The 12,699-nt window shown below is 41.5% G+C and overlaps 1 protein-coding gene and 1 long non-coding RNA gene across 4 annotated transcripts in view; both read right to left on the reverse strand.

Moving 5' to 3' along the window:
- Positions 1-12,699, reverse strand: part of LOC127053377 (uncharacterized) — a 155,866-nt gene that overhangs the window by 84,681 nt on the left and 58,486 nt on the right. The gene's annotated exons all lie outside the window — the stretch shown is intronic.
- The window catches only part of CFAP92 (cilia and flagella associated protein 92 (putative)), an 80,023-nt gene that overhangs the window by 22,425 nt on the left and 44,899 nt on the right, over positions 1-12,699 (reverse strand). For all 3 annotated transcript variants that reach the window (XM_050957728.1, XM_050957726.1, XM_050957725.1), the window contains 2 exons: positions 9,766-10,670; positions 6,106-6,300 (listed from right to left, as the gene is read on the reverse strand). In XM_050957728.1, coding sequence (XP_050813685.1) covers positions 6,106-6,300; positions 9,766-10,670 — 1,100 coding nt within the window. The remainder of the gene's footprint in view (positions 1-6,105; positions 6,301-9,765; positions 10,671-12,699) is intronic.

Genomic DNA, 12,699 nt, shown 5'->3' on the forward strand with positions numbered 1-12,699 from the left:
TACAAGATTTGTATATGATCTACACTCACTGTACACTGAAAGCTAACTCGGTGCCAAGTATTCTCCTTTACCTTTAACACCCATTTCCTGACTACCTTACAACACATGCGTAACACCACGATTCATGCCACTGCTAAATTTGTCCCAGAGAGTTTCATGGAAATTGCACTTGCTTATTGCACTCTGAACTTGGCCTTTGATTTCTAAAATAATCCCCCAAAATGTGTAACTACAAACTTAATGAGCACTACACACAAGCATTCTCACTCTCTATACACACTCATATATCTATATATACACACAGACACATCAGACAGGGCCAGATCCTCAGTCCCTCAAGTGGGGCACAGTGGGCCTTAAAGTTATTTTAAGGGAACAGCTGAGGATTGGCCTAGCAAGCCACCTCTACTCCTGCTCCACTTGGACCCCCACTCGAGAAAATGGATGTTCCAGGGCTGAGCAGGGGGGGAGGGGGACAACGGACAAGGAAGTGGAGAGCAGGATGAGAACATTATTCCTTCTGGCAGCCTTGGCTGAAGGAACAGCCCCTTTGGAATCATTTTTTGCTGTTAGGCCTTGTCTACACATAGTTACACTGGTTTAACTAAAATGGGTTTCAAACCTGATTGTATTAAACCCCTATGTGGGGTTCACTTTATCCTAAAATGATTATTTATAAGCTTAAGCTAAATTGACATAAGACAGGTTCAAATCAATTTTGAATGCGGGCACATAAGACTTTCCACCAGTTTAACTAAATCGGTTAAAAAAAATATACTGGAGAGCAGAGGAAGCAATATACATTACACACGTTTTGCATAATATAATAAAGTGACTGTTTTCCAAATGGGCCATAGCAGTTACTTTCAGTGCAAGTTAGACAGCGAATTCCCAATTGTATGCAATAAGAATTATTAAACTAAAGAAGTAAGTTTATTGTCAAAACTAGAAACAGAGTTTTGCTCATTCTTTTGTCCACATGCTTGATTTTGGAGTGAGGTTAAAAGTTATCCTTTTAGCAAGTTGAACATTTTCACACTCTAAAAATTTAGAATTGTAAAATCACTGCAATGAGTATATTTTCCTTAACATTGTTTCTGAACAAAATACATAAAAACTAGTTGATAACATTTAATCACACAAATTACAACTGCTTCAATGACTCAAAGGTTTCACCAGAGTTTCTTTTTTATACTGATGTTTCAAACCCTGTTGTTAAATAGGAGTTAACAAGTGTGTCCAGCTGATGTACTGCGAAGCAGAAGTTTCAGTAATGGATGCAGGAAACTGAACTATAGGATGACTTGAATACAATATAGTAGAATCCCGATTTTTATGATCTTATGTACAACCTGTTATAGGAACAATTTTTTTGCTGCTGAAGTTGTCATTCTGCTGCCAAATGTAACTTCAATCCTTCAGTTAACAGTCAAGCACCTGTAAAGGTCTGAAAGGACTGAGAAATTTGGTGACAAAAAAAGAGATGCAGTACTCCCAAACTAATAAAAGTCAGGCACACTATACATTTGTTACCATTCGTTACGTGAACCATCAATGACCGATTAATACATTAATTTATGTGCCACATCTACTCTCATTTTGAGAGTTTCAATTTTATAAGCTCTTCAATCAGTTCACGAAACAGAGGTTCTACTGTACATGGTAGCTATATCTGACTCCAGACTTTATTTGCATCCTTCTGAGATGCTCTCTCTGAGTTTATGACTGAGTGCTACAGAGCATATTGACTTTCCTGCAGCTCCACTTCTCACTAGCATGGAAATGACAGCTGTATTTAAATCCACTCTGACCACCGTGTTTCATATGACAGCCTTTCAGACATTGATTTCCACTGAAGGAACCTCAGCTACAGTTATCAAAAGCACTGTATAGCTGCTGCTCCATAAACCTGGGATAATTTTTCCCATAGAAGATAGACCATAATAAAGTTGCTTCAAGAAACAAACTATTACGTACTTATTATCAGCAGATTTTTTCAACATATATAGACTATGCAGAGTTGTGTTATGCCCTGGCTCGATTTTGGCAGTTTCCCAGGATTTCGTCCTTTCGCAGTTTGCTGGCAAGCTTCGTTTGAGGACACTGAGGTGACACTTAGCTTCCAATGGAAGTTCTCACTAAATTCCTTTCCGCACTTACTGGTTTCCCACAGAAAACATATACAGATCTAACAAATTTTGGCTACATATATGAAGACAGCCGTCTTAGAGAACAGGCTCAGGACCTTCAGAAGCCAAACTACAGCCCCTCTATCCCTTGAGCTAAACTCCAATCACTGTCAGTAAATAACAGGCTCTTAAAAACTTACTTGGCCAGCAAGTAGAGCAGCAGTTCCCAAACTATGAGTCATGACCCCAAATGGGGCTCCACCATTAGCAGATTGGACCTGCAACCCCACAGGCCAGATCGGGCCTGCAAGGTGATGGGGTCTGCCCCAGAACATGCCCAAAACTTCTCCACAAGTGCCGTGCCAGAAGGCCACCATTTTGATCTAGTGGTATGCACAAGGTTATGCTGTGCAGAGACCACCATTTTGTAAAATGTCAGCCTCCTGGCATTTGTGGAACAGGTGAGGACATGTTGGCTGTACGGATGCTGTTTTATCATTTGCACCATCCGGCGGTGCAAGCAACTAGTTGAGAGACTTGAATCCAGAAGATCCTTATCTGTAGACAGCAGTCTTAGCATAGCATCCTCTCTGCTTGAGCTGGTAGCCTGTGCTAGCCTTTTCTGAGATGGGAATCTGCAGCGGCTTGTAAGCTCCTTAAGGCGGAGCCCATGTCTTCTTTTATGCCACCCTGAATACTCTGCTGGCATGCAATAAAGAACGAGTGCACATCACTATTTCTGCGCTGTCCTACTATCACCACACAGGGTCTTCCTAAGTCCTAGTCTCACTTGCTTACAAGTGAATTCCTCTTTCTGATTTGTGATAAGAGGCACAATGGACTCATTTTTACACAGTGCATCTGCTTCAACCTCCAGCAAAGAGTCTAGTGATGCAGTTCTGAATAGAAAACAATAGTGCAAGAAACATGCTTGCAAATCTGATGAGACTTTCTTGGAGTATGGATTCACCAGTGTTTTCGTCAAGAACAAAGAAAAGCCATAATGCCTGCTATGACGCACAGTGTTATCTAGCTAAAGCAGGATGCCTCATAACCATTCACAGGGAACACACATGGAAACCAAGGTCATTTTTCCAGCGCTGGAAAGAAAAACTTTTGCATCGACAACAAGTGCAATTCAAGAGATCCATGTCCGTCTCTGACCACAGTCAAAAGACATCATTTCAGGTGAATGACTGCATTCAGTAAGCCAAGGAACCTCACACAATTGGAGAGACTTTAATTTTGCCAGCTGCAATTTATATGGTGAAGATAATGTATGGGGAAACTGAGGCAAACAAACTCAAAGTCATATCACTCTCAAACAATACAGTGAAGCAAAGGATTAAGGCAATAACAGCAGACCAGGAAAACACACTGGTGGAGCATCTGCCAAACATGTATGCTTTTGCTCTTCAGGTTGATGTGAGCACTGAGGATTGTGATGCACATTTCTTGGCTTTGTGAAATACACAAATGCAATTCTCTGAGACATTCTGTTCTGTATCCTGCCTCTTGGACACAGGATGGCACAAGGAATGCTGGATGTGCTACACAGCTACATGCAATAGAAAAACATCCCATGTGATCGCGTGGTAGGCTTTTGTACAGATGGAGCTCCCTCCCTGTATGGCAGGCCACAAAACAGGTGTATGTGCCTTGGTAAAGAAAGTTGCTCTGTGTGCTGTGTAAGCTCACTGCATGATTCACGGAGACCAGCTGGCTTTTAAAGCTCTGAGTCCAGAGCTAGGTGAAGTTTTGCAGCAGGCCTTGTCTACTGTGAACTACATTAGGTCTTAGCCTCTACACATGTGTCTGTTTGCAAAACTGCATGAAGACACGGTGTCCGATCATTACATGTTGTTGTTCCACCCTGAAGCTCGTTGGCTATCAAAAGGAAAAACACCGGGGTGATTTTTTGAACCGAGAGATCAGTTGCATGCCTGTGCAATGGACTGCACAAAGAGTGAATTCACTGGCTTTCTATGTGACCAAAGGAAGGTGTGCTTTCTTGCCTATGTCACTGACATATATGGGAAACTGAACGAACTGGATACGGGTCTGCAAGGAAAGAACACCCACATGCTTCAGCTGAGTGACTGAATCACAGCATTCATGAAGAAAAGTGTTTTCTGGAAGAATAATCTATTGAAGACAAACTATGAATTCTTCCCGCAGCTTTGCAAGTTCCTGGTTGACAATAAAATTATTCAGCCTCCCACACAGGTGATGGCTGAGCATCTCAGCCAGATGGGGGAACAGTTTGCATCCTTTTTCCCTGACTGGGACATGATAAAGTGGGTGCGAAACTCCCTTCTATGCAAGCCTAATGCCATAGAATTGCCAGCAGCTGAAACTGAATAGCTCATTGAAATGTCCTGGGATTGCTTCTTGCGAGGAACATATGCCCAGCTTATGATCTCAGAGCTCTGGTTCACTGTCAAGAATGAATATCCTGCACTATCAACATACGCCTTGAAACCAATAGTACCATTTGTGAGCATGTATTTCTATGAGGCTGGATTCATCCCACATGTGTCAATCAACTCTCTGTATCAATCTACCACTGATGTCACATTGGAGATTAAATGTGCAATGTCTCAAAGCCGCCCAACTTTGAGAAGCTGTGTCGCAACATACTAGCCCATGTGTCACATTAGAGAGCACTAAATAACATACTTAATGTGTAAATTCCTTAGATCCTGTGGTCACTATGTTGCTTTGTTTTTGTCTAGGGTCACAGGAAACAGTAAGTCTCAAAATGGGGTCTTGCAGGCAAAAAGTTTGGGAATCCCTGCAGTTGAAAGAAACAATCACATGCACTAAACAAGTCTGATGCATCAAAGCATGCATGTGCTATTGGCAGACACACTCTGCAGTATTCAAGACTGCAGCAGCCACCTTGGAAATGATACCCAATCAAGCACAATCATGTGACATTTTGTATCTGAGTCACTCCATTGTTGCAAGGTTACAAGAAGTGCAAAAAGAAATCTGGAAGCCACTAACAATGTTCTTGTCCTCTCTAGCTGGAAATAACAGCTTTGCCATTTAATCTAAATGCTTATTTGGGTGAGGCTTCACCATAAGCACTGTAGGTGAGCAATGTGGGAGTTTTATCATTTGAAACCGAGTCCTCTGAAAGAAGTAACAAAGGCTCTCTTCAGCCTTCTAAGAACCTGAATTTCTTATTTCAAAGATGGATAAAACTCATTTCCTATTTTTCAAAAGCAAGGGGTTTTTTGTGTGCTGATTTTGCATAACAGATGACTTTCTCTTCACATTTTTCACAAAAAGTAACATTTTATATTTTCAGCTACACCCTCGCTCGCTCTCTCTGTCCAGACTGTTGTGTGTTTAGTTTGTTAGAAAGCATAACAAGTAACATTTGGGATACTCTGAGGTGAATAGGGGTGAATATAGCCATATGCTGCTGAACTGAGCCTGAAAGCTCCTCTCTCTTGACTGCCAGGGACCTGCGTTTAGAGCCTTCCCTGGCTTGTCTGAATGCATGACTGGGCCTGTCGTCCTCAGCCTTGCTCCATTCCTTCACCCTATACACCTGTAGGAAAGCTAAGCAGGGAACGAACTCCCAGCCAGTGTTCAGGTGGGACATTGCACCTGCCACAAGACAATTTTCTTTCCTTTTTTCCTATTCCATCTCTCCTGCCCCATAAGGAATAACTTCATGCCCAGAGAGGTGTGATTTCAAAAATTATTTGAGGGGCAGAAGCACGTGGAGCCTGATGAAACTGGCACTCTCATCCCCAGAGATGAAGCATGCCTCATTTGCATCGTGCTCATCTGCCGAATTCCCATGCCTGAACTCAAACCAAAAACTCACACTCAGTCCCACTGATCTGCTTTCTTTGTGAAAGTAAAACCAAAGGCATTAATTATCGTATCAAATATTCGCGCTACTTTGGTGATGCTTCAATTATCAGTTTCCTGACTACAAATCTAGGAATGGTCTCACCTGGACAAGGCTTGGAAACATGCCTGACGAACCATATCCCTGACATAAAGGAGAGGTTGTCTTGTTATAGCAGAGAGGGGTTTACAGAGATGAATATGATACAGGATCGCTTCCAGGTCTGTATATAGGCGCTGATGGAAAGACAGCTGTGAGTTATATAATATATCCAACCTTCCATTTTCAGTTCTGTGAGTCCTGCAACAGAGCACCACAAAAGTAACGTTACAAAACCAGTCTATCTCAGGAATCCCACAGTGCTGTAGCATAATCCCTGATGAAAAACTGTCTTGTCTTTGTTCTTGTTGATGGAACCTGGTGCCATTCTGACACTTTATGCCAAGGGTTTTAAAAGAACAATAACAAACTTGCAAAAAAACAAGAACAAAAAAACCTGCCATGAATTATTATAAAAAAAACCACCTTCATATTTAACCATGCTATGTAATATTCTGCAAGGAAGTTTACCAGAGTACCAAATTTACCCTTATTATAGTTACAAAAACAGTACAAAATCAATTACTGCGGTAGAAATAGAATCAGAGATTTACATGATCACAACAAGAAAAGACTTTTTTACTGAAATAAATCATTTCAACAATTTGAAGGAAACAAGCATGCAAAGAAAAATAAATAAATTAGGAAAGCAATTAACAATGTTTCTGTATTCCTTCAAGGCTTAAAAAAAGAAATTAACTCTTTTTTTAATCTGGAAATCTGAGCAAGGTCCACATGCATTACAAATCCTGTAGGAGTTATATAAGTGAAAAGGGAACTGTTTAGAAAAGATTATAAATTGTATATGGTGTGCGTGTGTGTGTGCGTCTCTCTCTCTCTCTCTCCTCTCTCTCTCTCTCTCTAAAAAGTCAATGTCCCCATTCATTTCAGTGAAATTTGTGTGGGGTTTAGCCCAAAAAGTAATCTGAACTTTCTAATCTGCTTAGAGTAAGTCACAAAGTACCTAAATTCTACTTGCAACCTTCTGAATATCCCCAGGTTTAAAACTATCAGAAACTCACTTTGCCACTCCAGTTTGTATCTATGTGCCCATTACTACACTACAGTATTTGTGTTACTTGTCCTAAAATTCAAAGCGAAGAATACATCCTTAGCACTCAGTCGCCATGGAAAGAATTCTTATGGGCTCCATCCTGGATTGAAGTCAATGGGAATACTCAAATAAGTAAAGATTACTCACATGAGTAAGGCAGGTTCAGAGTCGGAAAGTTGGAGTGGGGAGGCAGAAACAGGATCCAGATTTTTTTTTACTTCTAGGGGTATATCTACAATCGATTTTTGGAAACAGGTTGTATAAAGTCAAGTGCAGCGGCCACACTAGGCACATTAATTTGGCGGGGTGCGTCCATGTACCGAGGCTAGCGTCGACTTCCGGAGCATTGCACTGTGGGTAGCTATCCCATAGCTATCCCATAGTTCCCGCAGTCTCCCCCACCCATTGGAATTCTGGGTTGAGATCCCAATGCCTGGTGGGGCCAAAAAATTGTCGTGGGTGGTTATGGGTAAATGTCATCAGTCAATTCTCCCTCCGTGAAAGCAACAGCAGACAATCATTTCGCACCCTTTTCCCTGGATTGCCCGGCAAAGTTGAGGTAAGAGCTGCAAGATAATTGAAATTACCTATACATTTCCAGGTGTGCCATATACTTGCACAAACAGATTTTGGATAAAATTTTCACAAGGGCCTAAGTGACTTAGGAGTCTAAGTCTCATTTTCAAAGGTGATTAGGCTCTTAGGCCCTTTTATAAATTTTACCCCTACTCTCAGTATGGGTGCCTTTTTCATCTATATTTGGAGTTCATGACAACATTTCACCTGCCTGTGTTACACATCTAGCATATTGTCCAAACAATTGCCAAGAAGGCATAGCCACTCTCAAGGGTTTTTTACATATTTTTAATGTTTCAGTAGACAGCAGAGAGGCCAAGGACTGAACAGACACAGGGACTGAAAATTCAGCTACCCTACTTTGATGTCAGGGGAAAATATAACAAACTCAAAGGTCACCCGAGAAAATTCTCATAGCAAATTTCAGAATTTATATAGGATGAAATATGAACACAAATATTTGTTTAGAATTATGTATTAGGAGATATTCTGGGTAACCTGAGAATTTGAAAATCTATGTTATGAAAGCAGGAAGACAGAAAATAACAAACATTTTAGCCTGAGGGCAATTACTTTAATACACAGAAATAACACTCAGATTTCATGTGAAATACTCTTGAATGTCATTAGAAAGGAGTTTCCCTGTAGAAAGAGCCAAAAATCTATAGTCCACAGGGAAAGAACGATTTGGCAGGTTTGCTGTTGTGTGAATAAAGAGGAGACTTTAGTCCCCAGTGAAATCAATATACCACCTTCCACAAATACTAAATTCCCCTGGAAAAGATTTGCAATGCATTTAAAAGGTTGTGTTTTAAGAGGGTTGCTGTCAAGACTAATGTTCTTATAGGCAGTTTATCTTGAAAAGAATGAAGAAAAAAAATTTTTTTTCAAAGTCCACAGGAAGTGATGTGCTTATTGAAAACATTATTTACCATTTCTCTTAACACTAACATTTCATTAATGTTAACATTAACATATGGAGGATAAGTACAGTATATAATTGCAAGTCCTGGAGACTGAAATCCTTCTTGGGATAGCCCTAGCAAAATGCAAAATGTCAGAAAAAGAAGCTAGTCCACACAAGCTGCAGTACTTTTTTTCTGCAGGAAATGAGGAACATACATGCACCCACACAAACCCCCAACCTTATGGACCTTTGGGAGAGAAAATCATGCATCATATTTTCACACACAGAAAAATCCCCTGAAAATACATTTTTTTAAGTACTGGGCAAGGAATAAAAATGGTTTAAATTATTAAGTACAGTTGAGTGTACTTTGTCTTATGGAACCTGTAGAAAATTGTAGCACATTTATACTCCTTCACTTATACTAATCTCAAGAAAGCTTGAAATTAAAATATTTAATTACAAAATCTTACTTGTCTTCCATTATATAGGTACATTGGTTGGTTATTGTACAATTAGCCAAGAAGAGAGAAAGAAATTCTAATTAACAATCCATTAAACGTGTTTCTATAAAAATTGTTATCAATGAAACAGATACCTGCCATTGTAACAGTGTGATGACATGATTTGGTACACAGGAAATGTAGCTCAGCATCTGAATTAGAGATGGGCTCAAATAAACTGCAGATCCAAACACTCTCAAACTTTAGGGAAGGTGGGGTCTGAGTCAAAACTTTGAGCTCAGGCCATGTCTAACTTGAATTGCAGAAGATAGACAGGAAATGGAAAGTTTAAGGAAACTTCTATTATTTAGAATTTTACTGAAGAAAATAGTTTGGTTTATACAAGATACATAGTAGCCTAAAGTGCTGTGTTGTAAATTTATAGTATTCTTCTAATCATAGCCCTCTATGCATTGAGGGGATTATCAGATAGCTGATAAAGGGTCAGTCTTTAGATTTTGACACAGGCATTGGGTCAAATTCATATCTTGTATAACTCCAGAGACAACATCAGGGATGAAATCAAACAATTGTCTTTACAAAAGAAAAAAGAAATCAGCTACATTTTGTTTAAATCAGTTTAAATCTAGAGGGAAATAATTACTGAAAACATTAAACTATCTTACTTATCAAATTGCTGTTCCCACAGTCTCTTGATTGCTTTGTCCTTTAATCCTTCCAAGACTAAAAGGTGAATTGTTCCATCTAGTATATGAAAACCAGTAATGATATCGAGCTCAGAAATTTCCTTGGTCGTGGTTTTCAGCTTGAAAGTAGCAAGAGCCATCTGAATTACTTGTAGGGGATAAGAATCCAGTTGGAGTGCTTCAGCATTAATTTCTGTAATCTCTTGCAGCAAATCATGTAAGCAAGGTGCGTTATTGTAGTCAAAAATATAGATAATGCAACCATATGGGCAATTTGCAACTTCAGTGTCAGCAGTTTCTGCCTGCAGACCTAGCGGCACAGCTATTTCAACTCTTACTTTCAGGACTGAGTCCGATTCTAGATAATGTCCCATAGGCAATGGAGAAGTCTGAGGGCCAGCCACTGATCCCAATACTCCCATAATTTTTTCAGTTTTACTATCCTTCTGGTAGCCAGGATCTGGAACTGAGCAGCTGTGAATGGGCACACTGATATTCAAGTACTTTTCACCTAGCAGTAGGTCAGTTAGACTGACTTTAGCTACCCCATAGGGATGCCATAAGTTGTCCTTTTCTGTAAATGGATTATAGGCTGTGTGTTTGTAAGAGACAAACCCCACATTACTCAGCTTTCCATCATCTTGCTCTTCACCAAACAAAGAGGGTTTTTTAATGTCCTTTGCCATTTTTCTGTCCCGGTCATGAACCTCAATCTCCAAAGGTGGACCTCTAAAATACTCACGCAATTCCCCAGGACTGATTGTCCCTGTTAGAATCACATTGACATCCTTAAAATAGATGTGAGTTCCATGGGTTTGCCCTTGCGTTTGATGAGGAGGGAGGTTGTGAAACTGGTATCTGCAGTATGCGGGAACACAGGTTGCCTACAGAAAAACCAAGGAAGAAAGTGAAATACCCGTAGGGCTAACTTTTCCCTTCCCCTCACCTTCCATCATACACTTTTCTTATGACGAATGCTGAAAAAGCTCCTTTTGCAAACAGTCAGCGTACCACTCCTTCAGTCATCTTATAGGGAGCTACTGGGGGGGACTTTTACACAACACCATAGCTACCAAAAGCCAAATTCTGAAGTAGCAGAAATGCTGAGGGAACAGTTTGCTTCTGAAGGGCAAGGTCCCTTGGGAGGCAAACTGATACCATGGACCAAGGTCCACCACTGGGAAGTAGCTGCATCTGCACTTGCAGAGAGAACCATGAGGGGTCAATGCAGCAGCAAGTGAGCAAAAATGGCATCAAAGGGGCAGGAATAATGTGTGCTGATTCCCTGGCTCCATTCAGACATGTTGTTTGCCCATCTGTAGAATGGGATCATGCGCTTTGAGCTCTAAAGTACCATTTCAGAGCTAAGTCCTATTATCAGCATAGTACTCCTGTACAAACCTGGCACAAAGGAAAATCTGACATACCCTCTGTCCTCAACAGCAATGACTCTCCCCAAGCCAGTGCCATGCGTTACTGGTGCAGAATACACCAGAGTCTGCATTTTATAGTCCAAGCACAAACTTTGCTAAAGTCTTCCAAGGCAGTTAGCAGGGCATTTTGTGTGAGGTTCCTCGACTTTAGAACTTACTCCTCTCTTGGTCCACTGGAACCTTATTAACCTTCAGGTATACTGAAAAGCCCATCTTTATTCTCAGGTCACTAAAGAAGGGACAGGATGGGGACTGGAGTGGTTTATATTTATGAGTGGTCCTTTAATACAGTAACTCCTCACTTAAAGTCGTCCTGGTTAAGGTTGTTACGCTGCTGATCAATTAGAGAATATGCTTGTTTAAAGTTGTGCAATGCTCCCTTCTAATAGCGTTTGGCAGCCGCCTGATTTGTTCACTGCTTGCAGGAAGAGCAGCCCGTTGCAGCTAGCTGGTGGGGGCTTGTAACCAGGGTGGACTGGCAGCCCCCCTATCCATGGCCAGCTCCAGGCACCAGCGCTGCAAGCAGGTGCTTGGGGTGGCCAATGGAAAGGGGCGGCACATACGGCTCTTCAGCAGCAATTTGGCAACGGGTCTCTCAGTCCCTCTTGGAGGGAAGGACCTGTCACCTAATTGCCACTGAAGAATGAAGCGGTGGCGGTAGAGCTCCCGCCGAAGTGCCGCCCATCGCGGCTTTTTTTTTCCCCACCCCTTGGGGCAGTAAAAACGCTGGAGCCAGCCCTGCCCCTATAAGCTCCCCGCTCCCCTAAGTTCCCTGTGCTGCAGCTGCCCAGCAGGCTATCAATTGCAGGCAGTTCAGCTGTCCCTCCCACCACTGCCACGTGCTGCTCCTGCCCTCTGCCTTGGAGCTGCTCTCAGAGACTCCTGTTTGCTGTGCAGGGGGAAAAAGGGAGGGGCTAATGTCAGGGTATCCCCCTCCCCCCTTTTACCCCTTCTCTATATAGAGCAGGGAGGGGACACAGACGGAGAGAGACAGAGAGAGCTTGGGGCAGCAGCTGCTGTCTCAACTTCCTGATCCACTTAAAAAAGACAATGCACTTAAGAGTGGGTCAGCTTACTTAAAGGGGCAGTGTGCATCTCTCTCTCCTACACACAAGGTGTGTGTCTGTCTCTATCTGCTATGCTGTCTCCCCTCCCTCTTGTTCATGCTGCCTTTTGTGTGAGGCTACATTAACAACAGTGTGTTAACCCTTGAGGGCTCAGCCAAGTGCTAGTTCATCATTTAGCAGCAAGGTATTCCCTGGGAAATATCCCACTCTCTTCCATCCTCTAACTTCACCACCTCAACCAAGTTTCACAATCATCATAGCTGTGAGCAGTATTAAATTGTTTGTTTAAAATGTATACTGTGTGTATATCTATATAATACATAGTTTTTTGTCTGGTGAAAAAAAATTCCCTGGAATCTAACCCTCCCTATTTACATTAATTCTTATGGGGAAATTGGATTCACTTAACATCG

Source organism: Gopherus flavomarginatus, chromosome 6 (genome assembly GCF_025201925.1).
Source record: "Gopherus flavomarginatus isolate rGopFla2 chromosome 6, rGopFla2.mat.asm, whole genome shotgun sequence".
NCBI lineage: Eukaryota > Metazoa > Chordata > Testudines > Testudinidae > Gopherus > Gopherus flavomarginatus.